This window comes from Emydura macquarii, unplaced genomic scaffold (assembly GCF_026122565.2).
Source record: "Emydura macquarii macquarii isolate MOO-44397 ecotype Brisbane River unplaced genomic scaffold, CSIRO-AGI_Emac_v2 contig_2924, whole genome shotgun sequence".
Lineage (NCBI taxonomy): Eukaryota > Metazoa > Chordata > Testudines > Chelidae > Emydura > Emydura macquarii.
The window spans coordinates 2,967,314-2,995,122 of record NW_027133061.1 but is presented as its reverse complement, the minus strand read 5'-3'; the positions used below and the strand labels follow the sequence as shown (position 1 = coordinate 2,995,122).

The 27,809-nt window shown below is 44.4% G+C and overlaps 4 protein-coding genes across 4 annotated transcripts; all 4 read right to left on the bottom strand.

Annotated features, from left to right (window-relative positions):
* Nucleotides 1-601: 601 nt before the first annotated feature.
* On the bottom strand, nt 602-4,540 carry LOC137167370 (immunoglobulin kappa light chain-like). Its single transcript, XM_067569477.1, has 6 exons — nt 4,504-4,540; nt 3,908-4,237; nt 2,793-3,104; nt 2,079-2,201; nt 1,620-1,666; nt 602-862 (listed from the first exon to the last, which is right to left on the bottom strand). Exons 1-6 carry the CDS (start codon nt 4,538-4,540, stop codon nt 767-769), a joined length of 945 nt encoding a protein of 314 aa, XP_067425578.1. The 3' UTR covers nt 602-766.
* A 3,876-nt stretch (nt 4,541-8,416) lies between these two features.
* Nucleotides 8,417-12,125, bottom strand: LOC137167520 (immunoglobulin kappa light chain-like). The gene is made up of 6 exons (XM_067569736.1): nt 12,089-12,125; nt 11,494-11,823; nt 10,378-10,689; nt 9,665-9,787; nt 9,205-9,251; nt 8,417-8,512 (listed from the first exon to the last, which is right to left on the bottom strand). Exons 1-6 carry the CDS (start codon nt 12,123-12,125, stop codon nt 8,417-8,419), a joined length of 945 nt encoding a protein of 314 aa, XP_067425837.1.
* A 3,868-nt stretch (nt 12,126-15,993) lies between these two features.
* On the bottom strand, nt 15,994-19,741 carry LOC137167301 (immunoglobulin kappa light chain-like). Its single transcript, XM_067569383.1, has 6 exons — nt 19,705-19,741; nt 19,110-19,439; nt 17,956-18,267; nt 17,244-17,366; nt 16,782-16,828; nt 15,994-16,089 (listed from the first exon to the last, which is right to left on the bottom strand). The coding sequence occupies exons 1-6, from the start codon at nt 19,739-19,741 to the stop codon at nt 15,994-15,996; spliced, it is 945 nt and encodes a 314-aa protein (XP_067425484.1).
* A 4,044-nt stretch (nt 19,742-23,785) lies between these two features.
* LOC137167492 (uncharacterized) lies at nt 23,786-27,210 on the bottom strand. Its single transcript, XM_067569706.1, has 6 exons — nt 27,174-27,210; nt 26,559-26,891; nt 25,709-26,020; nt 24,902-25,045; nt 24,437-24,483; nt 23,786-23,881 (listed from the first exon to the last, which is right to left on the bottom strand). Exons 1-6 carry the CDS (start codon nt 27,208-27,210, stop codon nt 23,786-23,788), a joined length of 969 nt encoding a protein of 322 aa, XP_067425807.1.
* Nucleotides 27,211-27,809: the final 599 nt, after the last annotated feature.

Genomic DNA, 27,809 nt, shown 5'->3' with positions numbered 1-27,809 from the left:
GCTCAGGCACTAGGAGAGCTCCAGCCATTGATAATGTGTGTTACTGTTGGATGGGGCAGAGGGGCTGGCACATGGGGCCTGTGGATCTCGCCCTTGGGGGAAAGCAGCAGCCTGCGGGAGGAAGCATTGGGGTAGCAGGTCCAGCACCGGCCTGGGGACAGATTCTCATCCCTCACAGCTCGTCCCGCATCCAGCCTTCCCCTTCCAAATCCCATCGCACATCTGTGTAACATTACTGCAAAGGGAGCACATGCCTGCTGAGCAGCAGGGGAGCCTGGGCATCTTCAGGGGCTGCTCGTCCCCTCTGCAGGTTCTTGTCATCCAGCCTCAATCTTTGTACAAGGAAGCGGCAGCTGTTCAGCTGTGTCTAGTTCCCTCTGCAGATGGGGGGGGAAGACGATGATGATGATGAAAGTATTACCATAGCAGCCAGGAGCCCCAGTTATGGACCAGGGCCCCATTGTGCTAGGCTCTGCACAAACACAGAACAATTAGACAATCCCTGCCCCAAAGAGCTTCCAATCTAATACACAAGGGAAATGTAAAGTCATCTATTCCATGATGCCTTTATATTTGAAACAGATTTCCCATCTGATGAGGCTGGACTCTTTGGGGATTTTCTGAACTTAATATTCTAAGATGGGAAGTAGAGAATATAAAAATAAAAGAGACTGAGACAGAAAGAACCTTCATCCAGCTGTCTGCTTCCAATCAGCAGAGAACCAGCCATCAGTTCCCACATGTGGATTCCCTGGCACTAGATAGTTCACGGTTTCACACTTTTCGCTCTCGCTGATCGCTGCATCTTGTTCCCCTTGAGATTCCGTGAATCGAAATCCAGATGAGCGTATAAGATTCCACCCTGTTTGGCGACATTTAATACAATTAGCCACCTTCTTGTAAAACAATGCAATACAAGCTGACACAGAACTGAACATCCAAGTGAATTTAGCTTGATGAAAAATTCCCTCTCATCTCTTATCCTCCTGCTTTTCCTATAAATTGTGCACGTTTTCAAAATGAAACCCATGAAATGACCAATGACATCTCACTAGGAACTCACCTACTAATAATATTTTATTTTATTATTAATAATAATTAATATTTTATTAATATTAATAATATTTTGCCAGATCCAAACCAGTGTAAATGGAAAGTCTACTACTGAGGACAGAGAGCTTTGGATCACATCCATCGCACCTGTCACTGAAAAATCTTCATGTGTTTTACAAATATAATTGCTTATAGCTATTTATCTTTTAAGTGCCAAAAATATTCCTAGTTCCACACAAAAAATGCTTTAAAAGGTACAGTCAGAAACAAACATTAAACGTCCCATAATCCTTGCCAGTAAATCTTGTTATCCACCTTTTACACATGGGTAACTGAGTCACAGACCAGAAAATTCACTTGCCCACTATCGCACAGTACATTAGTACAGAAGCTAGCAATACGACTCTGTTCTCCCTTTCTGCTTCTCCAACAGCTGGACCTCACGGTCACCTTCTCCTTGTAGATCAATCAGTTCAAGTGCCCAATACATTAAATTGGCGAATGAATTAGAAATGCCTGAGACACACACATTGATTAGGACAGAGAGAGTTTGTGAAGTGCCCTACCGGGTGTTCCTGTGCAGCTGGAGGTGCTGAGGTCCTGGACTGGAATCCTGGAACAAACGGACCACAGTAAAAGTTACTCCCCCACTGTCACTCCCCCAACTGTGGTTTACTGACTAATGGTGCATCTGAGCTGTCTGTGTGCAGGGCACCACCATGCATGGCAAATGGAGAGAGGCTCATCAGAAATGCCACTGCTCTTTGTGAACTACAGACAAGGTGCCTGGGCCAAGGGCAGTAGAAGCCTTTCTACATCGCTCCCTTTGTCACTGAGAATAAAGCCGTTCTCCAGACACAGGAAACTGAAGATTCAGAAAACAAATGTTCTGAGATCAGTCCTGGCACTCGTGACATTTGCAGCCTGTTCATGTGTGGGGTGGGGCAGTTGCAGTCACCACTAGCGAACAGTGGAATAGGATTTCTCTCTGTAGCAGAGTGTCTGGGCTGGGCTGTGTTTATTACCTAGAGTGGAAGGGCAGAGGGTCCAGACAAGACTCAGAGACACCAACAGCAGCAGCAGACCAGCACCAGCCGCAAGGGCCACAATGTGATATGTGCACTCCCTGGCAGGGGCTGTGGAGGAAGCTAGAAAAGAGACACAAGTGGCTGACTTGGGTCAAGAGGGTCGTGATGACATCACTTCCAGCTCTTCTCTCCTGGTCCCATTTCACCATGGGCCTTAACCTTTGAGGAATGAGGTTACAGGAACCTTCAGCAGTTTTCACCCTCTCTGTTGTCTGCTTTCCTTAGCCCAATGATTTTTCCTGTAATGAGAATCTTCTCTGCACCTTCTGCCATCTACAAAATCCTCCCACTCGGTCCTTCCTTCCCTCATCTCCTCTCCAGCACTCTGCATATCTCACTGGAAAACATCTCTCTTCTCAAATGCCTCTTAATTCCCCATTACTTCTGATATTTATGATTATTTTACTCTTTACAGGGCTTTATATGTACAGTCTGGGTGAAAGCTGCCTAGAAGTGAGAGGTAGGTTGTCTTGTGGTCCCTGTAATGTCTCAATTTACCTTTCCCCAAATTCTCTAGAGAAATTCTAAATAAGACATGGAATATTCCTGTAATCTGTAATGGAAAGTCACATTGAACAGTTCTGATTTGTAACCACTTCACACCTATTTTACATCTGAGTCACCTTTAGCCCCCAATATAATATTACTCACTTTCAGGATACCTGGCACTTTTCTTCACACTGTTGCCAGAAGAGTTGAATTTGACTTCACATGTGAAAATCTTCCCACTGGCCCAGGTGTCCCTGGGGACGCTGATGTGATTTATGAGTGTTAAAGATCCATCCTCGGCTTTCACTGAGCGTGTCAGCCCCTGCTCCTGCAGATCCCCAGAAACACTCCAGGAAACGTGGACTGGGCTGGACACTCCATGGATCACACAGGCCAGATTCGCTGTCTCAGTGGCTTGAATGCCATGTGGAAATGGGACCAGAAGCATCACCCAGCTGCTGTTGGTATAACTGTCTGAGCAGAAGGAGGTGGCAGATTCAGTGTGATAGTCAGATGAGCTGCAGTCTGATTAAAGATGTTAAACGTTCACTCTCAGAGACAAAGTGGGTGAGGGGATATCTTTTATTGGACCAACTTCTGTTGGTGAGAGAGACAAGCTTTCTAGCTTACAGAGAGCTCTTCCTTCAGGTCTGGGAATTCTCTCAGTGTTGTTCCCAGACCTGAAGAAGAGCTCTGTCTAAACTCAAAAGTTTCTCTCACCAACAGATGTGAGTCTAATTAAAGATATTACCTCTTCCACTTTGTCTGTCCAATATCTTAGGACCAACAGAGCTACAACACTGCATGCAATCATTCACTAAGACATTAATTAAAAAAAAAATAGTCTGCTGAAGGAAATGTTAAATCCTGACGCCAGAACTAACTAGGATACAGCACAATAAATATCTGCACGAGCCAGAAGGGAAATGGTGTGCAATTTCATATGGAGAAGAACTCTTCAGAACATTTCATTTACTCAGAATATTGTTTCATGCCATCATGGTTCTTCCGTTAGAAATGTTCCCTACTTGGGGGCCTTGAACAGTCTCAGAGAAACTCCAAAGGCTTATTTTCAGCATTTTCAAATTTGACATTGTTTAGTTATGAAAAATACACATATTATATTCCTTCCCTGCCCACAGCATTTAACATTCAGTTCAGCTGATCTTTCTAGCTTAAAGTATGCTTTCCTGGTATCTTGTTACATCTTTATAGGAACATGAAATATGCTTTGTCAATCAGTCATTAGTCTCCTTAAACAAGCTATGGTTCCTTACCTCCAACAATCAGCCTGGATCCATTCCCGAAAAGCAGGTAGCTGCTGTATCTAAATGCACAGTAGTAAATGCCAGACTCATTCTTTTCGATGTTGCTGATTTCCAGTGTTGAGCTATGTGTCTCATGTTTGCAAGTAAATTTACTTACATTTTGATCATCCAAACACCTTTTAATGCATGTGGGTGTCTCACCTTCTCTTCTCAAATACCAAAACATGTAACTTCCTCCTTCCAAATTTTCTTTGGAGGAACAGTGGATCTTTGCAGTGTCACCAACTTCAACAAACTGGATCTGCTGAGTCTGGTAGAGAAATAACTTCACTCCTAGGACTGGAGAAATAAAACATTGTTACAGTCAGTATCCAGCGGGTCTCCCACTGCCACAGAAGAACTGGACAGGAATAGAATATACTTCATCTGATAATATTTATGTTCTGCAACCCAAATGATAAAAAACCTGCTATAACTTTGTACAAGTAAATGGCAATGAAATTAAAATCCAGCACAAGTTTCCAAACACAGGATATATATTCAACACTGACATCCTATTGAAGAGGCTGTTTTCTCAGTTCCAAAATTCAATGCAGACATTTTACCTAAGGAAGATAAAACCAGATACTCGGCAAAGATCATCTTTGTAAAAAGAAGAAAAGAAAAATCCTGAGACACTAGCCCAGAGGCTGATGCCGAGTGCACTGCTGCAGTGAGCGGGTACTGTGTCTTGGTCATTTCCAGTGAGGAACGCCTCCGAGGAGGTTGTGCTCTGGTGACAGATACTAGATGGGTGGGTTAAAGACTGTACAGAGGGTACAGCCTTTCGTGTACAATTTCTGTGCATTCCAGTAGCACAGGGATGTGCTATAATGATTTAGAATAACTTTAAACATCCAGAACATGGCACAGTGTCTCCTATGGATACATGTCTAACCAAACTGCATGACTTTCAAAGGAAAATGCTCCTAAATCACTTAGGTCTTTTAACAGTCCCAGTCTAAGTCTCTCTCCTGCCGTCTACATTTGGTCCATTATCGTACTGTATTTCTGGATGGTACAAAGCTGACCTGTAACAATCATTTGTAGTCTCGGTTAGGAGGACTTTAATAGCACTTTAAATCATCAGACTAAAACCTCTGACATGTTTGAGAAATAAGACAATGAAGGATATGATTTTCAAAAGTGACTTATGGCCAGATTTTCAAAGGCATTTATATTCCTATAGATGCAGAGAGGTGCCCAGAGGGATTTTCAAACATGGTTAAGTGGGTTAAGTGACTCACTCCTACTGAAGTCACTGGAAGCTAAGCACCTCCTTTTGAATCTAGCAGTAAACTGGGTAAAAATGAACTGAACAGGACTGGTCAGAAAGCTGTGTCTGGCTGCACAAAATAGGGAGGGAGAAGTAAAGTGCATCTCTCATTGACCCTTCTAAAACAGCTGACAATAGAGGGCAACATGGGCTAGTGAATAGAGCAATTGGCTGGAAAAAGAACAGATTCTCTAGGTGCCTTGGCCATGTCTCCTTAGACAGAGCCCCATTTTTGAGACTGCACTGACTGGCTGCAGCTCCCCAGGCAAAGTGGGGATCGATCTGTCACAAACCCCTTCCAGGCAGCTCTATAATGCTGCTGATCATCTTCCTTCTTCCTTCCGCGCCCTCCCCATTGTTGGGAGCTATGTGGGCTAACTCCTGATTCCTGCAGCCCCTGACTGAGGCAATGTGAAATGGAAGCAGGAGTTTGGCCTGACGAAGGACGGCTGGACCGGCCAAGGTTCTGCAGGATTTCTATCCCGAGGGCTTTACTCACAATCACACAACTTCCCCTTGCACCGATGTAAAGAGGAGTTTAGAGGAGCATAAGTTACACTCACACCCACCTCCAGGCCTCGGTACATTGCCATGGTGGAAAGGGGCTTAGTGCAAATGAGAATCAGGTCCCCAGGCTCACTGTTGAGAGGCTGCATGTTGTCAGCGGCGGTACAGATAAGCCCCTAGAAATCATAACGCTGTTCAAGCACAACGTCTTGAGCACAATTCCTGCAAGGGCCTCTTATGACCCTCCCAGTAACACTGCTTGGTAAGGGTACAACCCCCTATTCACTGATCTAAGCATCCCAGCACAATGCTTTACAATGTACAGGGCTGTAAAGAACTGAACAGAGGTGCCGACCCTAAGAGCAGCTGAGCTCCCACCACTGCTCTAGACTTTGCTGAGTGTTGTGGGTGCTAAGCAGGTGCCTCAGCACCATGCAGGATTGGGCTCTTACACTGCATAATGAAATGTCTTCATCCACGCTGGGGGTGGAGTGGGGGCAGCTGTGTAACAGCCCCACAGCAGCACTGCACAGTAGTTTTGAGCAGGAAGTGAAAAGGAGCAACGTAGCCAACTGCAGCTGCAGGAGCCAATTTATAGCGATGTAATTACCAGAAAACGGATTTCCCAGCCCACAACAATTTTTAAGAAAGTGAAAATGTTTCCCATCTCGAATTCAGATGAAAATCAAAATCTCAATCATTCTCTTGAACCAAAAATAATGTTTGGTCTGGGTGAATGGAAGCGTTCTGTTTTCACAGTTTTGAAATATTTCCTTTCAATTTTGAGCATATTAAATATTTTTTAAAAAACCCATCAACTAAAATTATCTTACATTTCTAAGCAAGAAATCATTTTGAACTGGGAAACTGGAATTTATTATTTTGCAAAAGATCGAAATGAAACATTTAAACAATTTTGAAAAATGTTTCCCAATTAAAAAATAAGTTTATCAAAACCAACCCTTTTCCCATAAACATTTCCCATTTCAATGAATTGGAATTTTCTGACAAAGAAATGTTTCTTCTAAAAGCTGCCAACTGGCCCCAGTAATACCCAAATGGGAAGGTGGCCAAGGTACCACAGCCAGCTACTCTTCTCTTGCAGAAAGCATCACGGGATTGTCAGTGAGTTCAAGTCACCAATCATTCAACACCACAATTTTAAGTTTCAATGGCAATATGGGCCGTCTTGCAGCCATGCTGGGTTCAATACCCAGGGTAACACGGGACCAGATTCAGGCCCTTTGTCATTCAATTTATTGGCATTCATGGAAATGTCAGGCTGGAAGGGATCTCAAGAAGTCATTGAATTCAGGACCAAGTAAACCCAGACTGTGCTTGACAAGTGTTTGTCCAACCTGTTGTTAGAAACCTCCGGTGATGGGGATTCCACAACCTCCCTTGGAAGCCTGCTCACATGCTAAACTCCGTTTACAGTTAGAAAGATCTTCCCAATATCTAACCACAACTCCCTCGCTGCAGATTAAGGCCATGACTTCTTGCCCTTCCTTTAGTGGAGATGGAGAACATTGATCATGGTCATCTTAAAACAGCCCTTACCATATTCGAAGACGTATGTGCAACAAGTGGTGCATAACACATTTGTTGTATCATCCTGGCAAAGAAACATAGGAACTAAATGAGATAGAAAGGGCTGGATTCTGCTCTCAGAGATAGCGGTGTAAATGCAGAGTAACTCCATTGAATGGAACACAGCTTCTCCAACTTTACACTGCTGTAAAGCAGAGCAGAACCAGGGCTAAAGGATTTAAGAAGTCACTTTTCTTATTACACAATTAGCTGAGTTTGATGCACTGAACAGGTAAAAAAGGCAACACAAACATAACCAGTGGGGTTGCTGTCTCTTTTTAATGAGTGACAGAATGACAGCTTGAATAACAACAAGTTGTGATCAAAACAGGCAGCGTGTGCAGGCTCAGGCACTAGGAGAGCTCCAGCCATTGATAATGTGTGTTATTGTTGGATGGGGCAGAGGGGCTGGCACATGGGGCCTGTGGATCTCACCCTTGGGAGAAAGCAGCAGCCTGAGGGGGAAGCACTGGGGTAGCAGGTCCAGCACTGGCCTGGGGAGAGATTCTGCTCCCTCACAGCCCCTCCTGCATACAGCCTTCCCCTTCCGAATACCATTGCACGTCCGTGTAACGTTACTGCAAAGAGAGCACGTGTCTGCTGAGCAGCAGGGGAGCCTGGGCATCTACAGGGGCTGCATGTCCCCTCTGCAGGGTCCTGTCATCCGGCCTCAATCTTTGTGCAGAGAAGCGGCAGCTGTTCAGCTGTGTCCGGTTCCCTCAGCAGATGGGGGGACGATGATGATGGTGAAGGTATTACCATAGCAGCCAGGAGCCCCAGTTATGGACCAGGGCCCCATTGTGCTAGGCTCTGCACAAACACAGAACAATTAGACAATCCCTGCCCCAAAGAGCTTCCAATCTAATACACAAGGGAAGTGTAAAGTCATCTATACCATGATGCCTTTCTATCCCAAATTGAGATTTCCCACCTGATGAGGCTGGACTCTTTGGGGATTTTCTGATCTTTATATTCTAAGCAGAGAAGTGGAGAGAATAAAAATAAAAGAGACTGAGACAGAAAGAGCCTTCTTCCAGCTGTCTGCTTCCAATCAGCAGAGAACCAGCCATCAGTTCCCACGTGTGGATTCCCAGGTATTATATAGTTCACGGCTTCACACTTTTCCCTCTCGCCGATCGCTGCATCTTGTGCCCATTTCGATTCCGTGAATCGAAATCCAGATGAGCGTACAAGATTCCACCCTGTTTGGTGACATTTAATAAAATTAGCCACCTCCTTGTAAAATGAAGAGATACAAGCTGACACAGAACTGAACATCCCAGTGCGTTTAGCTTGATGAAAAATTCTCTCTCATCTCTTGTCCTCCTGCTTTTCCTATAAATTATATCAAAATAGAAACTATGGCAGGATTCTCACTTCAAGAACTCACCTGCTGATTATATTTTGTCAGATTAAAATACCATGTAAATGGACATTCTGAGGACAGTGAGCTTTGGATCAGGTCCATAGCACCTGTTACTGGAAAATCTTCATGTGCTTTACATATAATTTCCTATAGCTATTTATCTTTTAAGTTCCAAAAATATTCCCAGATCCACACAATAAGCCTGCAAAGGGTGTAGTATGAAACAATAAAACATTTAGCTTCCTGTCATCCTTGTACAGAAGGTCTTGTTATCCACTTTCTACACATGGGGAAACTGAGTCACTGAACAGGTATTCACTTGCCCACTATCGCACAGTAAATTAGTACCAAACTTAGCAATATGACTCTGTGCTCGCCTTCTGCTTCTCCAACAGCTAGACCTCACTGTCACCTTCTCCTCCTAGATTAATTAGTTCAAGTGCCAAATATGTTAAGTTGGTGAATGAATTAGAAATGCCTGAGACACACACATTGATTAGGACAGAGAGAGTTTGTGAAGTGCCCTACCGGGTGTTCCTGTGCAGCTGGAGGTGCTGAGAGCCTGGGCTGGAATCCTGGAATGAACAAAGACAACAGTAAAAGTTCCTCCCCACCGTGTCACTCCCCCAGCTGTGGTGTATTGACTAATGGTGCATCTGAGCTGTATGTGCGCAGGGCACCACCATGCATGGCAAATGGAGAGAGGCTCATCGGAAATGCTACTGCTCTTTGTGAAGTAAAAAAGGTGCCTGGGACATCGGCAGTAGAAGCCTTTCTACATCGCTCCCTTTGTCACTGAGAATAAAGCCATCCTCCTTACACAGGAAACTGAAGATTCAGAAAACAAATGTTCTGAGATCAGTCCTGGTACTCGTGACATTTGCAGCGTGTTCATGTGTGGGGTGGGGCAGTTGCAGTCCCCAGTAGCAAGCAGGGGAGTAGGATTTCTCTCTGCAGGAGAGTGTCTGGGCTGTGCTGTGTTTATTACCTACAGTGGAAGGGCAGAGGGTCCAGACGAGACTCAGAGACACCAGCAGCAGCAGCAGACCAGCACCAGCCGCAAGGCCCACAATGTGATATGTGCACTCCCTGGCAGGGGCTGTGGAGGAAGCTAGAAAAGAGACACAAGTGGCTGACTTGAGTCAAGAGGGTCGTGATGACATCACTTCCAGCTCTTCTCTCCTGATCCCCATTTCACGCTGGAACTTAGCTTCTGAGGAATGAGGCTACAAGAGTATTCAGCACTTTTCACCCTCTCCGTTGTCCGCTTTCTTTAGCCCAGTGATTTTTCCTGTAATCATCATCTTCTCTGCACCTTCTGCCATCTACAAAATCCTCCCTGTCGGTTCCTCCTCCCCTCATCTCCTCTCCATCACTGCATATCTCACTGGAAAACATCTCTCTTCCCAAATGTCTCTTATTTCCCCATTACTTCTGATATTTATGATTATTTTACTCTTTACAGGGCTTTATATGTACAGTGTGGGTGAAAGCTGCCTAGAGGTCAGAGCTACATTGTCTTGTGGTCCCTGTAATGTCTCAATTTACCTTTCTCCAAATTCTCTAGAGAAGTTCTAAATAAGACATGGAATATTCCTGCATTCTGTAATGGAAAGTCACATTGAACAGTTCTGATTTGTAACCACTTCACACCTATTTTACATTAGAGTCACCTTTAGCCTCAAATATAATATTACTCACTTTCAGGATACTTGGCACTTTTCTTCACACTGTTGCCAGAAGAGTTGAATTTGACTTCACACGTGAAAATTTTCCCACTGGCCCAGCTGTCCCTGGGGACGCTAATGTGATTTATGAGCGTTAAAGATCCATCCTCGGCTTTCACTGAGCGCGTCAGCCCCTGCTCCTGCAGATCCCCAGAAACATTCCAGGAAACGTGGACTGGGCTGGACACTCCACGGATCACACAGGCCAGATTCACTGTCTCAGTGGCATGAATGCCATGTGGAAATGGGACCAGAAGCATCACCCAGCTGCTGTCGGTATAACTGTCTGAGCAGAAGGAGGTGGCAGATTCAGTGTGATAATCAGATGAGCTGCAGTCTGATTAAAGATGTTAAACTTTCACTCTGAGAGACAAAGTGGGTGACGGAATATCTTTTATTGGACCAACTTCTGTTGGTGAGAGAGACAAGCTTTCTAGCTTGCAGAGAGCTCTTCCTTCAGGTCTGGGAATTCACTCAGTGTCGTTCCCAGACCTGAAGAAGAGCTCTGCCTAAACTCAAAAGTTTCTCTCACCAACAGATGTGAGTCTAATAAAAGATATTACCTCTTCCACTTTGTCTGTCCAATATCTTAGGACCAACAGAGCTACAACACTGCATGCAATCATTCACTAAGACATTAATTCAAAGAAAAAATAGTCTATTGAAGGAAATATTAAATCCTGACGCCAGAACTAACTAGGATACAGCACAATAAATATCTGCAGGAGCCAGAAGGGAAATGGTGTGCAATTTCATAAGGAGAAGAACTCTTCAGAACATTTCATTTACTCAGAATATTGTTTCATGCAGTCATGGTTCTTCCGTTAGAAATGTTCCCTACTTGGGGGCCTTGAACAGTCTCAGAGAAACTCCAAAGACTTATTTTCAGCATTTTCAAATTTGACATTGTTTAGTTATGAAAAATACACATATTATATTCCTTCCCTGCCCACAGCATTTAACATTCAGTTCAGCTGATCTTTCTAGCTTAAAGTATGCTTTCCTGGTATCTTGTTACATCTTTATAGGAACATGAAATATGCTTTGTCAATCAGTCATTAGCCTCCTTAAACAAGCTATGGTTCCTTACCTCCAACAATCAGCCTGGATCCGTTCCCGAAAAGCAGGTAGCTGCTGTACTGAAATGCACAGTAGTAAATGCCAGACTCATTCTTTTGGATGTTGCTGATTTCCAGTGTTGAGCTACGTGTCCCATGTTTGCAAGTAAATTTACTTACATTTTGATCATCCAAACACCTTTTAATGCATGTGGGTGTCTCACCTTCTCCTCTCAAATACCAAAACATGTTACTTCCTCCTTCCAAATTTTCTTTGGAGGAACAGTGGATCTTTGCAGTGTCACCAACTTCAACAAACTGGATCTGCTGAGTCTGGTAGACAAATAACTTCACTCCTAGGACTGGAGAAACAAAACATTGTTACAGTCACTATCCAGCGGGTCTCCCACTGCCACAGATGAACAGGACAGGAATAGAATATACTTCATCTGATAATATTTATGTTCTGCAACCTAAATGATAAAAACCCTGCAAATCTTTGTACAAGTAAATGGCAATGAAATTAAAATCCAGCACAAGTTTCCAAACACAGGATATATGTTCAACACTGACATCCTATTGAAGAGGCTGTTTTCTCATTTCCAAAATTCAGTGCAGACGTTTTACCTAAGGAAGATAAAACCAGATACTCGGCAAAGATCATCTTTGTAAAAAGAGGAAAAGAAAAATCCTGAGACACTAGCCCAGAGGCTGATGCCGAGTGCACTGCTGCAGTGAGCGGGTACTGTGTCTTGGTCATTTCCAGTGAGGAACGCCTCCGAGGAGGTTGTGCTCTGGTGACAGATGCTAGATGGGTGGGTTAAAGACTGTACAGAGGGGTACAGCCTTTCTTGTATAATTTCTGTGTATTCCAGTAGCACAGGGATGTGCTATAATGATTTAGAATAACTTTAAACATCCAGAACGTGGCACAGTGTCTCCTATGAATATGTGTCTAATCAAACTGCATGACTTTCAAAGGAAAATGCTCCTAAATCACTTAGGTCTTTTGACAGTTCCAGTCTAAGTCTCTCTCCTGCCGTCTACATTTGGTCCATTATCGTACTGTAGTTCTGGATGGTACAAAGCTGACCTGTAACAATCATTTGTAGTCTCAGTTAGGAGGACTTTAATAGTACTTTAAATCATCAAACTGAAACCTCTGACATGTTTGAGAAATAAGACAATGAAGGACATGATTTTCAAAAGTGACTTAGGGCCAGATTTTCAAAGGTATTTAGATTGCTATAGATGCAGAGAGGTGTCCAGAGGGATTTTCAAACATGGTTAAGCGGGTTAGGTGACTCACTCCTACTGAAGTCACTGGAAGCTAAGCACCTCCTTTTGAATCTAGCAATAAACTGGGTAAAAATGAACTGAACAGGACTGGTCAGAAAGCTGTGTCTGGCTGCACAAAATAGAGAGGGAGAAGTAAAGTGCATCTCTCATTGACCCTTCTAAAACAGCTGACAATAGAGGGCAACATGAGCTAGTGAATAGAGCAATTGGCTGGAAAAAGAACAGATTCTCTAGGTGCCTTGGCCACGTCTCCTTAGACAGAGCCCCATTTCTGAGGCTGCACAGACTGGCTGCAGCTCCACAGGCAAAGTGGGGATCAATCTGTCACAGACCCCTTCCAGGCAACTCTCTAATGCTGGTGATCATCTTTCTTCTTCCTTCCGCGCCCTCCCCTCCCCATTGTTGGGAACTATGTGGGCTAACTCCTGATTCCTGCAGCCCCTGACTGAGGCAATGTTAAATGGAAGCAGGAGTTTGGCCTGACGGAGGACGGCTGGACTGGCCAAGGTTCTGCAGGATTTCTAGCCCAAGGGCATTACTCACAATCACACAACTTCCCCTTGCACCAGTGTGAAGAGGATTTTAGGGGAGCATAAGTTACACTCACACTCACTTCCAGGCCTCGGTACATTACCATGCTGGAAAGGGGCTTAGTGCAAATGAGAATCAGGTCCCCGGGCTCGCTGTTGAGAGGTTGCATGTTGTCAGCGGCGGTACGGATAAGCCCCTAGAAATCATAACACTGTTCAAGCACAATGTCTCCCCAGCACAGTTCCTGCAAGGGCCTGTTATAACCCTCCCAGTAACACTGCTTGGTAATGGTACAACCCCCTATTCACTGCTCTAAGCATCCCAGCACAATGCTTTACAATGTACAGGGCTGTAAGGAACTGAGCAGAGATGCAGATCTTACGAGCAGCTGGGCACCCACCACTGCCCTTGACTTTGCTGAGTGTTGTGGGTGCTAAGCGTGCAGGATTGGGCTTTTACACTGCATAATGAAATGTCTTCATCCACTGTGGGGGTGGAGTGGGGACAGCTGTGTAACAGCCCCACAGCAACACTGCACAGTAGTTTTGGGCAGGAAGTGAAAAGGAGCAATGTAGCCAACTGCAGCTACAAGAGCCATTTTATAGCGATGTAATTACCAGAAAACGGATTTCCCAGCCCACAACAATTTTTAAGAAAGTGAAAATGTTTCCCATCTCGAATTCAGATGAAAATCAAAATCTCAGTCATTCTCTTGAACCAAAAATAATTTTTGGTCTGGGTGAATGGAAGCGTTCTGTTTTCACAGTTTTGAAATATTTCCTTTCAATTTTGAGCATATTAAATTTTTTTTTTAAATCCATCAGCTAAAATTATCTTACATTTCTAAGCAAGAAATCATTTTGAACTGGGAACTGGAATTTGTTATTTTGCAAAAGATCGAAATGAAACATTTAAACAATTTTGAAAAATGTTTCCCAATTAAAAAATAAGTTTATCAAAACCAACCCATTTCCCATAAACATTTCCCATTTCAATGAATCGGAATTTTCTGACAAAGAAATGTTTCTTCTAAAAACTGCCAACCAGCCCCAGTAATTACCCAAAGGGGGAGGTGGCCAAGGTACCAGAGCCAGCTACTCTTCTCTTGCAGAAAGCATCACGGGATTGTCAGTGAGTTCAAGTCACCAATCATTCAACACCACAATTTTAAGTTTCAATGGCAATATGGGCCGTCTTGCAGCCCCGCTGGGTTCAGTACTCAGGGTAACACGGGACCAGATTCAGGCTCTTTGTCATTCAATTTATTGGCATTCATGGAAATGTCAGGCTGAAAGGGATCTCAAGAAGTCATTGAATTCAGGACCAAGTAAACCCAGACTGTGCTTGACAAGTGTTTGTCCAACCTGTTGTTAGAAACCTCCGGTGATGGGGATTCCACAACCTCCCTTGGAAGCCTGCTCACGTGTTAAACTCCGTTTACAGTTAGAAAGATCTTCCCAATATCTAACCACAACTCCCTCGCTGCAGATTAAGGCCATGACTTCTTGCCCTTCCTTTAGTGGAGATGGAGAACATTGATCATGGTCATCTTAAAACAGCCCTTACCATATTCGAAGACGTATGTGCAACAAGTGGTGCATACCACATTTGTTGTATCATCCTGGCAAAGAAACATAGGCACTAAATGAAATAGAAAGGGCTGGATTCTGCTCTCAGAGATAGCGGTGTAAATGCAGAGTAACTCCATTGAATGGAACACAGCTTCTCCAACTTCACACTGCTGTAAAGCAGAGCAGAACCAGGGCTAAAGGATTTAAGAAGTCACTTTTCTTATTACACAATTAGCTGAGTTTGATGCACTGAACAGGTAAAAAAGGCAACACAAACATAACCAGTGGGGTTGCTGTCTCTTTTTAATGAGTGACAGAATGACAGCTTGAATAACAACAAGTTGTGATCAAAACAGGCAGCGTGTGCAGGCTCAGGCACTAGGAGAGCTCCAGCCATTGATAATGTGTGTTATTGTTGGATGGGGCAGAGGGGCTGGCACATGGGGCCTGTGGATCTCACCCGTGGGAGAAAGCAGCAGCCTGAGGGGGAAGCAGTGGGGTAGCAGGTCCAGCACTGGCCTGGGGACAGATTCTGCTCCCTCACAGTCTCTCCTGCATCCAGCCTTCCCCTTCCGAATACCATTGCACGTCCGTGTAACATTACTGCAAAGGGAGCATGTGCCTGCTGAGCAGCAGGGGAGCCTGGGCATCTACAGGGGCTGCATGTCCCCTCTGCAGGGTCCTGTCATCCGGCCTCAATCTTTGTGCAGAGAAGCGGCAGCTGTTCAGCTGTGTCCGGTTCCCTCAGCAGATGGGGGGATGATGATGATGATGAAGGTATTACCATAGCAGCCAGGAGCTCCAGTTATGGACCAGGGCCCCATTGTGCTAGGCTCTGCACAAACACAGAACAATTAGACAATCCCTGCCCCAAAGAGCTTCCAATCTAATACACAAGGGAAGTGTAAAGTCATCTATACCATGATGCCTTTCTATCCCAAATTGAGATTTCCCACCTGATGAGGCGGGACTCTTTGGGGATTTTCTGATCTTTATATTCTAAGCAGAGAAGTGGAGAGAATAAAAATAAAAGAGACTGAGACAGAAAGAGCCTTCTTCCAGCTGTCTGCTTCCAATCAGCAGAGAACCAGCCATCAGTTCCCACGTGTGGATTCCCAGGTATTATATAGTTCACGGCTTCACACTTTTCCCTCTCGCCGATCGCTGCATCTTGCGCCCGTTGCGATTCCGTGAATCGAAATCCAGATGAGCGTACAAGATTCCACCCTGTTTGGTGACATTTAATAAAATTAGCCACCTCCTTGTAAAATGAAGAGATACAAGCTGACACAGAACTGAACATCCCAGTGCGTTTAGCTTGATGAAAAATTCTCTCTCATCTCTTGTCCTCCTGCTTTTCCTATAAATTATATCAAAATAGAAACTATGGCAGGATTCTCACTTCAAGAACTCACCTGCTGATTATATTTTGTCAGACTAAAACACCATGTAAATGGACATTCTGAGGACAGTGAGCTTTGGATCAGGTCCATAGCACCTGTTACTGGAAAATCTTCATGTGCTTTGCATATAATTTCCTATAGCTATTTATCTTTTAAGTTCCAAAAATATTCCCAGATCCACACAATAAGCCTGCAAAGGGTGAAGTATGAAACAATAAAACATTTAGCTTCCTGTCATCCTTGTACAGAAGGTCTTGTTATCCACTTTCTACACATGGGGAAACTGAGTCACTGAACAGGTATTCACTTGCCCACTATCGCACAGTAAATTAGTACCAAACTTAGCAATATGACTCTGTGCTCCCCTTCTGCTTCTCCAACAGCTAGACCTCACTGTCACCTTCTCCTCCTAGATTAATTAGTTCAAGTGCCAAATACGTTAAGTTGGTGAATGAATTAGAAATGCCTGAGACACACACATTGATTAGGACAGAGAGAGTTTGTGAAGTGCCCTACCGGGTGTTCCTGTGAAACTGGAGGTGCTGAGAGCCTGGGCTGGAATCCTGGAATGAACAAAGACAACAGTAAAAGTTCCTCCCCACCGTGTCACTCCCCCAGCTGTGGTGTATCGACTAATGGTGCATCTGAGCTGTATGTGCGCAGGGCACCACCATGCATGGCAAATGGAGAGAGGCTCATCAGAAATGCCACTGCTCTTTGTGAACTACAGACAAGGTGCCTGGGCCATCGGCAGTAGAAACCTTTCTACATCGCTCCTTTTGTCACTGAGAATAAAGCCATCCTCCTTACACAGGAAACTGAAGATTCAGAAAACAAATGTTCTGAGATCAGTCCTGGCACTCGTGACATTTGCAGTGTGTTCATGTGTGGGGTGGGGCAGTTGCAGTCCCCAGTAGCAAGCAGGGGAATAGGATTTCTCTCTGCAGGAGAGTGTCTGGGCTGTGCTGTGTTTATTACCTACAGTGGAAGGGCAGAGGGTCCAGACGAGACTCAGAGACACCAGCAGCAGCAGCAGACCAGCACCAGCCGCAAGGGCCACAATGTGATATGTGCACTCCCTGGCAGGGGCTGTGGAGGAAGCTAGAAAAGAGACACAAGTGGCTGACTTGAGTCAAGAGGGTCGTGATGACATCACTTCCAGCTCTTCTCTCCTGATCCCCATTTCACGCTGGAACTTAGCTTCTGAGGAATGAGGCTACAAGAGTATTCAGCACTTTCACCCTCTCTGTTGTCCGCTTTCTTTAGCCCAGTGATTTTTCCTGTAATCATCATCTTCTCTGCACCTCCTGCCATCTACAAAATCCTCCCTGTCGGTTCCTCCTCCCCTCATCTCCTCTCCATCACTGCATATCTCACTGGAAAACATCTCTCTTCCCAAATGTCTCTTAATTCCCCATTACTTCTGATATTTATGATTATTTTACTCTTTACAGGGCTTTATGTGTACAGTCTGGGTGAAAGCTGCCTAGAGGTCAGAGCTACATTGTCTTGTGGTCCCTATAATGTCTCAATTTACCTTTCTCCAAATTCTCTAGAGAAGTTCTAAATAAGACATAAAATATTCCCGCATTCTGTAATGGAAAGTCACATTGAACAGTTCTGATTTGTAACCACTTCACACCTATTTTACATTTGAGTCACCTTTAGCCTCAAATATTATATTACTCACCTTCAGGATACCTGGCACTTTTCTTCACACTGTTGCCAGAAGAGTTGAATTTGACTTCACACGTGAAAATTTTCCCACTGGCCCAGGTGTCCCTGGGGACGCTAATGTGATTTATGAGCGTTAAAGATCCATCCTCGGCTTTCACTGAGCGTGTCAGCCCCTGCTCCTGCAGATCCCCAGAAACACTCCAAGAAACGTGGACTTGGCTGGACACTCCATGGATCACACAGGCCAGATTCGCTGTCCCGGTGGCTTGAATGCCATGTGGAAATGGGACCAGAAGCATCACCCAGCTGCTGTCGGTATAACTGTCTGAGCAGAAGGAGGTGGCAAATTCAGTGTGATATCAGATGAGCTGCAGTCTGATTAAAGATGTTAAACTTTCACTCTGAGAGACAAAGTGGGTGACGGAATATCTTTTATTGGACCAACTTCTGTTGGTGAGAGAGACAAGCTTTCTAGCTTACAGAGAGCTCTTCCTTCAGGTCTGGGAATTCACTCAGTGTCGTTCTCAGACCTGAAGAAGAGCTCTGCCTAAACTCAAAAGCTTCTCTCAGCAACAGATGTGGGTCTAATAAAAGCTATTACCTCATCCACCTTGTCTCTCTCATATTTTAGGACCAATACAGCTACAACACTGCATGCAATCATTCACTAAGACATTAATTCAAGAAAAAAATGTCTGCTGAAGGAAATAGTAAATCACCACGCCAACACTAACTCGGATACAGCGCAATAAATATCTTGCTTACCCAGAAGGGAAATTATGTTCAAATTTTATAAGGAGATGCTCTCGTAAGAACACATAATTAAACTCAAAATATTGTTTCATGCTGTAATGACTCTTCAATTTGGAAAAATTCCCTACCTGGGGGCTTTGAACAGTCAGAGAGAAACTCCAAAGGCTTATTTTCAGCATTTCAAATTTGAAGTTGTTTAGTTATGAAAAATATGCATATTATATTCCATCTCTGCCCACAGCATTTATTGTTCAGTTCAGCTGATCTTTCTATGATTTAAGATACTATCTTAAAGTATGCTTTCCCTTTAACGGTTCCTCAGTAGCTATGGTATCTTCATACATTTTAATGGGAACATGAAACATGCTTTGTCAATCAGTCATTAGTCTCCTTAAACAAGCTATGGTTCCTTACCTCCAACAATCAGCCTGGATCCGTTCCCGAAAAGCAGGTAGCTGCTGTATTTAAATGCACAGTAGTAAATGCCGGAGTCGCTCTTTTGGATGTTTCTGATTTCCAGTGTTGAGCCATGAGTCTCATGTTTGCAAGTAAATTTACTTACATTTTGATCATCCAAACACCTTTTAATGCACGTGGGTGTCTCACCTTCCCTTCTCAAATACCAAAACATGTTACTTCCTCCTTCCAGATTTTCTTTGGAGGAACAGTGGATCTTTGCAGTGTCACCAACTTCAACAAACTGGATCTGCTGTGTCTGGTACAGAAATAACTTCACTCCTAGGACTGGAGAAATAAAACATTGTTACAGTCAGTATCCAGCGGGTCTCCCACTGCCACAGAAGAACTGGACAGGAATAGAAATACTTTATCTGATAATATTTATGTTCTGCAACCTAAATACTAAATAACCTGCTATAACTTTGTACAAGTAAATGGCAATGAAATTAAAATCCAGCACAAGTTTCCAAACACATGATATATGTTCAACACTGACATCCTATTGAAGAGGCTGTTTTCTCAGTTCCAAAATTCAATGCAGACCTTTTACCTAAGGAAGATAAAACCAGATACTCGGCAAAGATCATCTTTGTAAAAAGAGGAAAAGAAAAATCCTGAGACACTAGCCCAGAGGCTGATGCCGAGTGCACTGCTGCAGTGAGCGGGTACTGTGTCTTGGTCATTTCCAGTGAGGAACGCCTTCGAGGAGGTTGTGCTCTGGTGACAGATGCTAGATGGGTGGGTTAAAGACTGTACAGAGGGTACAGCCTTTCGTGTACAATTTCTGTGCATTCCAGTAGCACAGGGATGTGCTATAGTGAATTAGAATAACTTTAAACATCCAGAACATGGCACAGTGTCTCCTATGGATATGTGTATAAACATGACTTTCAAAGGAAAATGCTCCTAAATCACTTAGGTCTTTTGACAGTTCCAGTCTAAGTCTCTCCCCTGCCTTCTGTGTTTGGTCCATTATCATACCGTCTTCCTGGAGAGAACAAAGCTGATTTGTAACAATCATTTGTAGTCTGGGCTTGGAGGACTTTAACAGCACTTTAAATCATCAAACTGAAACCTCTGACATGTTTGAGAAATACGACAATTGAAGGATACGATTTTCAAAAGTGACTTAGAGGCAGATTTTCAAAGGTATTTAGGTGCCTAGAGATGCAGAGAGGTGCTCAGTGGGATTTTCAAACACAGCTAAGCGGGTCAGGTGACTCACTCCTACTGAAGTCATTGGAAGTTAAAGACCTCCTCTTGGATCTAGCAATGAACTGGCTAAAAATGAACTGAACAGGGCTGGTTAGAAAGCTGCATCTGGCTCCACAAAGTATGGAGAGATGTAAAATGCATCTGTCAATGTCACTTCTGAAACAGCTGACAACAGAGGGCAACATGGGCTAGTGAATAGAGCAATTAGCTCAGAAAAGACCAGATTCCCTCGGTGCACTGGCCACCTCTCCTTAGACCAGCGGTTCTCAAACGTTTAAAATGGAGCCCGCCCACGGACTTTTGTCTAATAACCGCGCCCCCTTACCTCTGAATCACGCTCCCGTTTCGCCCTTTTGAAAAGGGGGGCCCCTTTCAGAGAAAACCAGGGGGTGCGTCCCGTGCTATGGGCCCTAACAATCGCGTTCCCCCCTTCCCACCAACACCCCCCTTTCAGAAAAAAACCAGGGCCTACAGTGCGGGAGGCAGCAGCAATGACCAGTGCGTGCCGGGCAGCGGCAGGAGGTGGGTGGTGGCAGCGGATGCTTCTGTCTCCGGGAAGCGTGGAGCTGGACTGGCTCTGTCCCTTGCTCCGCACCTCCCCCCCCCCACTTAGCGAACCACTGCCTTAGACAAGACCCCATTTTTGAGGCTGCACTGACTAGCTGCAGCTCCCCCAGCAAAGTGGGGATTGATCTGTCACAAACCCCTTCCAGGCAGCTCTCTGTTACTGGGGACCATCTTCCTTCTTCCTTTCTTTCCCTTCCCCCATTGTTGGGAGCTATGTGGGCTAACTCCTGATTCCTGCAGCCCGACTGAGGCAATGTGAAATGGAAGCAGGAGTTTGGCCTGACGAAGGACGGCTGGACCGGCCAAGGTTCTGCAGGATTTCTAGCCCAAGGGCATTACTCACAATTACACAACTTCCCCTTGCACCAGTGTAAAGAGGAGTTTAGGGGAGCACAAGTTACACTCACACTCACCTCCAGGCCTCGGTACATTACCATGGTGGAAGGGCTTAGTGCAAATGAGAATCAGGTCCCTGGGCTTGCTGTTACAAGGCTGCATGTTGTCAGCAGCGGTACAGATAAGCCCCTAGAAATCTTAACGCTGTTGAAGCACAATGTCTCCCCAGCACAGTTCCTCGAAGAGCCTGTTATATCCCTCCTAGTAACACTGCTTGGCAATGGTACAACCCCCTATTTATTGCTCTAAGGATCCCAGGGACCATGTTTATAATGTGCAGAGCTAGAAGGAACTGAACAGAGGTGCTGATCTTAAGGGTAGCTGAGTGCCCACCACTGCCCTTGACTTTGCTGAAGTTTGAGGGCGGTCAGCAGGTGCCTCAGCACCATGCAGGATTGGGCACTTACGTTGCATAATGAAATCTCATCATCCACACTGGGGGTGGAGTGGGGGCAGCTGTGTAACAGCCCCACAGCAACACTGCACAGTAGTTTTGGGCAGGAAGTGAAAAGGAGCAACGTAGCCAACTGCAGCTGCAGGAGCCATTTTATAGCGATGGAATCACAGGGCTGGGCAGAAAATGGATTTCCCAGCCCACAAACATTTTTAAGATATTGAAAATTTTTCCCATCTCAAATTGGGATGAAAAGTTATAATCTCAATAAATTTTCTTGAACCAAAAATAATGTTTGGTCTGGGTGAATGGAGGTGTTTCGTTTTCACACTTTTGAAATATTTCCTTTCAATGTTCAGCATATTAAATTTTTTAAAAAGGCAGCAATAATCAGCATAGATTTCTAAGCAAGACGTCATTTTCAACTGCAAAACTGGAATTTTTCAGTTTACAAAACATTGAAACAAAACATTTCAACAGTTATGAAAAACTTTTCCCACGTAAAAAAAAATGTTTGTCAAAACCAGTCCTTTCCCCATAAAAATAGCCCATTTCAATGAATTGGAATTTTCTGACAAAGAAATGTTTCTTCTAAAAACTTCCAACGAGCCCCACTAATACCCAAATGGAAAGGGAGCTAAGGCACCAGAGCCAGCTACTTTCCTCTTCCAGAAAGCATCATGACATCGTCAGTGAGTTCAAGTCCCCAGTTATTCAAGACCACAATTTTAAGTTTCAATGGCAATATGGGCCGTCTTGCAGCCTACTGGGTTCAGTACTCAGGGCAACACGGGACCAGATTCAGGCCCTTAGTCATTCAATTTATTCGCATTCATGGAAATGTCAGGCTGGAAGGGACCTCAAAATTTATCAAGTTGAGGACCAAGTAAACCCAGACTGTGCTTGACAAGTGTTTGTCCAACCTGTTGTTAAAAACCTCCGGTGATGGGGAGTCCACAACCTCCCTTGGAAGCCTGCTCACGTGCTTAACTCCGTTTACAGTTAGAAAGTTCTTCCTAATATCTAACCACAACTCCCTTACTGCAGATTGAGGTCATGGCGTCTTCTCCTGTCTTTAGTAGAGATGGAGAACATTGATCACGGTCCTCTTAAAACAGCCCTTACTATATTTGAAGATGTCAGTGCAACAAGTGGTGTAACTGACCTTAGTGCATTCAACAGGTAAGAAACGCAACACAAACATAACCAGTGGGGTTGCTGTCTCTTTTTAATGAGTGAGTTAGAATGACAGCTTGAAAAATAACAAGTTGTGATGAAAACAGACCGTGCCAGAATGGTACTAGGAGAGCTCCAGCCATTGAGACTGTGTGTTATTGTTGGATGGGGCAGAGGAACTGGCACATGGGGCCTGTGGATCTCGCCCTTGGGGGAAAGCAGCAACCTGTGGAGGAAGCAGTGGGGTAGCAGGTCCAGCACTGGCTTGGGGACAGATTCTCCTCACTCACAGCCCGTCCCGCCTCCAGCCTTCCCCTTCCGAATCCCATCGCACGTCCATGTAACGTTACTGCAAAGGGAGCACGTGCCTGCTGAGCAGCAGGGGAGCCTGGGCATCTACAGGGGCTGCACGTCCCCTCTGCAAGCTCCTGTCATCCGGTCTCAATCTTTGTGTAGGGAAGCGGCAGCTGTTCAGCTGTGTCCGGTTCCCTCAGCAGATGGGGGGACGATGATGATGATGATGATGAAGGTATTACCATAGCAGCCAGGAGCCCCAGTTATGGACCAGGGCCCCATTGTGCTAGGCTCTGCACAAACACAGAACAATTAGACAATCCCTGCCCCAAAGAGCTTCCAATCTAATACACAAGGGAAGTGTAAAGTCATCTATACCATGATGCCTTTCTATCCCAAATTGAGATTTCCCACCTGATGAGGCTGGACTCTTTGGGGATTTTCTGATCTTTATATTCTAAGCAGAGAAGTGGAGAAAATAAAAATAAAAGAGACTGAGACAGAAAGAGCCTTCTTCCAGCTGTCTGCTTCCAATCAGCAGAGAACCAGCCATCAGTTCCCACATGTGGATTCCCAGGTATTATATAGTTCATGGTTTCACACTTTTCCCTCTCACCGATCGCTGCATCATGTGCCCGTTTCGATTCCGTGAATCAAAATCCAGATGAGCGTATAAGATTCCATCCTGTTTGGTGACATTTAATAAAATTAGCCACCTCCTTGTAAAATGAAGCGATACAAGCTGACACAGAACTGAACATCCCAGTGCGTTTAGCTTGATGAAAAATTCCCTCTCATCTCTTGTCCTCCTCTTGCTATTCCTATAAATTATATCAAAATAGAAACTATGGCAGGATTCTCACTTTAAGAACTCACCTGCTAATTATATTTTGTCACATTCAAACACTATATAAATGGACAGTCTGAGGACAGGGAGGAAACAAATGAACATTAAACTCAGATCATCCTTTCCAGTAAGTCTTGTTATCCACTTTTTACATATGGGTAACTGAGACACATACCAGAAAATTCACTTGCCCAATATCCCACAGTATATTACCAAAGCTAGCAATATGACTCTGTGCTCCCCTTCTGTTACTCTAACAGCTGGACCTCACTGTCATCTTCTCTTTGTAGATCAATCAGTTCAAGTGCCCAATACATTAAGTTGGTGGATGAATTAGAAATGCCTGAGACACACACATTGATTAGGAGAGAGAGAGTTTGTGAAGTGCCCTACCGGGTGTTCCTGTGCAGCTGGAGGTGCTGAGATCCTGGGCTGGAATCCTGGAAGAAACAAAGAAAGACAACAATAAAATTTCCTCCTCCACTGTCACTCCCCCAGCTGTGGTGTATCAACTAATGGTGCATCTGAGCTGTATGTGCGCAGGGCACCACCATGCATGGCAAATGGAGAGAGGCTCATCAGAAATGCCACTGCTCTTTGTGAACTACAGACAAGGTGCGTAGGCCATCGGCAGTAGAAACCTTTGTACATCGCTCCCTTTGTCACTGAGAACAAAGACATTCTCCAGACACAGGAAACTGAAGATTCAGAAAACAAACGTTCTGAGATCAGACCTGGCAGTTGTGACATTTGCAGTGTGTTCATGTGTGGGGTGGGGCAGTTGCAGTCCCTAGTAGCAAGCAGGGGAGTAGGATTTCTCTCTGCAGGAGAGTGTCTGGGGTGGGCTGTGTTTATTACCTAGAGTGGAAGGGCAGAGGGTCCAGACCAGACTCAGAGACACCAGCAGCAGCAGCAGACCAGCACCAGCCGCAAGGGCCACAATGTGATATGTGCATTTCCTGGCAGGGGCTGTGGAAGAAGCCAGAAAAGAGACACAAGTGGCTGACTTCAGCCAAGAGGTTCATGATGCCACCGCATCCAGCCCTTCTCTCCTGGACCTCATTTCACCATGGGCCTTAACCCCTGAGGAGCGAAGCTACGGGAACCTTCAGCACCTTTCAGTCTCTCTCCCTTTTCCTTAGGCCAATGATTTTTCCTGTAATGAGAATCTTCTCTGCACTTCCTGAGATCTACAAAATCCTCCCTGTAGGTCTCTCCTCACCTCATCACCTCTCCACATCTGACCAGAAATCAGCTCTCTTCTCTCTCCAGTGCCCTCCTGTTCCCTTCTCTCTCCAGTGCCCCCCATTCCCTTCTCCCTCTGATATTGGTCGACATTTTACTCTGGATGGTGCTTCACATGTACGGTTGGTGTGAATGTTTCCATAGGAAATTTCTCTCTTGTGAGCACTGCAATTCCTCTTTATCCTTTCCCAAAATTCTCTGTAGACCGGCCTGCTCCTAAATATCACCCAGCATATCACAACTTTCTCTAATTACAAATTACAGGAAAGTAGCTCTGACCACGGACACTTTGCATTCTATTTTATTACCGTCATAATCACCATATCACCTAGGAATCCCAGGCTGACTCCTGGGCCAGCCCTCAGGGTGCTACAGATCTTCCTCCCCGCTACTCCCAGAAGCTAATATAAAATCTCTCACCTTCAGTATATCTGGCAATTTTCTTAACACTCTTGCCAGAAGAGTTAAATTTAACTTCACATGTGAAATTCTTCCCACTGGTCCAGATCTCCGTGGGGATGCTAATGTGATTTATGAACATTAAGGAGCCATTCTTTGCTTTCAGTGAATGCATCAGCCCTTCTTCCAGCAGATCCCCTGAAACACTCCAGGAAATTTGAACTGGGTTGGAAACTCCATGGACCAGGCAAGCCAGATCAACCGTTCCAGTGGAGAGGAGGCTGCGGGGAGAGGGAGCCAGAGGCAGCACCTGACTGCTGGTGGTGTAACTGTCTGAGAAGGGTAAAGCAGAGAGTTCAGTGTGATGCTCAGCTGAGCTGCAGTTTGATTGAGATGAAAATAGCTCAAAGAAAAAAAGGTATCTACAATAAGAAAAACTGAAGAATCTGAAAAATCAATGGCTATCCAGCCAAAACTAAACACTTATTTGCACTTAGCAGAAGGGAAACTCTGTGAAATTCTAAAAACTGATGCATTTCTAAGAACATTTTCTAATTTCAAGACATTGTGTCATTCAAATATTGCTCTTAGGTTACAAATATTCCCAGTGTGCGCCCTGAATAGGACAGACAGAATATCTTCAAGATGACATTTTTACTCATTTCATATTTTTAATTGCGCAAAGTACATTTTTTCTGTTCTTTCAGCAACTAATGTTTACTTGCTCTTTTTTGGTTTCAGACTATCTGTCTTTTAACAATTCAAGCTTTGATAAATAGTGACGCCATCTTTTGGGATTTTAACGCACACATGAAATATGTCTGCATTGTCATTCAATTTCTTTCTTTAACATCCAGTTATGTTTCCTTACCTCCAACAATCAGTGTGGAGCCGTTGTCAAAAGTCAAGAAGCTACTGTATGAATCGGTACAGTAATAAACTCCAGAGTCACTCCTTTGGACATTGTAAATTTCCAGTGTCAAGCTGTGTCCGTCAGATATGCAAGCAACTTTATTTGCATGTTGCTTATCTGAGCATTTCTTAATTAACATTGGTGCCTCATCTTCTCGTCTCCTGTACCACTGCATTGTCATACCTCCTGCTACTAATTTTTCTTTAGAAGAGCACTGGATCTTTGCTGTATCATTAATGTTCACAAACAGGAACAGCTGAAGTTGGTGCAGAAATGACTGCACTTGTATCACTGTAGGTATAAAAGAGGGTTTGTTATTAGAGTCAATTTCAGTAGGTTATGATCTGCCCTAAATAAGTCAGACAGATCAGAACAAAAACAAATGCAACTGGATGATATTTATACTCTGCTGTCAGAACACTGGAAATTATATTAGCACTAGTGAATGGAAGAGCATCTCAGCTGCAGCAGAACAGTCCTAAGCTACGAGATATTACAAAAGCCGACGTCCTATTGAAAAGGCTCCTTTCTCAATTCCAAAGCTTAACACTCTGACTAATGCAAAAACTTTACCTGTGAAAGACAAAAGCAGATATTCAGCCAACAGCATTATTCGAACAAACAATGTCCTGAAAGATGAAATCTAAAAGCACACATCTGATGTGCTGCTCAGCTGGAAGAGGGATGAACACCCCGGTCTGTTCTGATGAGGAACGCCTCCTACGGGGGATGTGCTGTGGTGATAGATGCTTTTAACAGGGTTTTTTGGGTTTTTTTAAAGAACCCTTTGGGGACAAACAATTTCTTATCATCTGTTGCTGCATTTGAATCAAACGTGGATATATTGTTATGATTCGGCATAATAAAATAACCACCAGGACATGGCACAGTGCAGACTATGGAAGAGAGAGCTCAACACAGAAGCATGTCTTCTGTGCAGCCCGTACCAGGACTTTCTGATGGGTCAGACCATTGCATGCAAGAGTGGTTAAAGGTGTGATTGTGTAGACAGCATTGTACCTGCTGCCTATTGCAAGTGATTTTCCCAAGGGCTCAGCACCCGCAATTGGGACCAGATTTTTTAAGAGCCCAGTTCCTATTAGGCACCTGACTAACAACAGGATATTCTAGAGGGCTCAGCAAACCCCACTGGCACACTTATGGCTAGATACTCAAGAGATCAACATCCAACGGGCGTCCAATGCGCTG

Coding starts and splice junctions, on each gene's coding strand:
- LOC137167370 (XM_067569477.1), bottom strand. CDS start 4,540: ATGATCTTTGCCGAGTATCTGGTTTTATCTTCCTTAG. Junction 3,105..3,907: donor ATCCAGGCTGATTGTTGGAG/GTAAGGAACCAT, acceptor CCTTCTGCTCAG/ACAGTTATACCAACAGCAGC. Junction 2,202..2,792: donor AAGTGCCAGGTATCCTGAAA/GTGAGTAATATT, acceptor TCTCTTTTCTAG/CTTCCTCCACAGCCCCTGCC.
- LOC137167520 (XM_067569736.1), bottom strand. CDS start 12,125: ATGATCTTTGCCGAGTATCTGGTTTTATCTTCCTTAG. Junction 11,824..12,088: donor TCTGGTTTTATCTTCCTTAG/GTAAAACGTCTG, acceptor TTGTTTCTCCAG/TCCTAGGAGTGAAGTTATTT. Junction 10,690..11,493: donor ATCCAGGCTGATTGTTGGAG/GTAAGGAACCAT, acceptor CCTTCTGCTCAG/ACAGTTATACCGACAGCAGC.
- LOC137167301 (XM_067569383.1), bottom strand. CDS start 19,741: ATGATCTTTGCCGAGTATCTGGTTTTATCTTCCTTAG. Junction 19,440..19,704: donor TCTGGTTTTATCTTCCTTAG/GTAAAAGGTCTG, acceptor TTATTTCTCCAG/TCCTAGGAGTGAAGTTATTT. Junction 17,367..17,955: donor AAGTGCCAGGTATCCTGAAG/GTGAGTAATATA, acceptor TCTCTTTTCTAG/CTTCCTCCACAGCCCCTGCC.
- LOC137167492 (XM_067569706.1), bottom strand. CDS start 27,210: ATGCTGTTGGCTGAATATCTGCTTTTGTCTTTCACAG. Junction 26,021..26,558: donor CTCCACACTGATTGTTGGAG/GTAAGGAAACAT, acceptor TACCCTTCTCAG/ACAGTTACACCACCAGCAGT. Junction 24,484..24,901: donor CCTCTGCCCTTCCACTCTAG/GTAATAAACACA, acceptor TGTTTCTTCCAG/GATTCCAGCCCAGGATCTCA.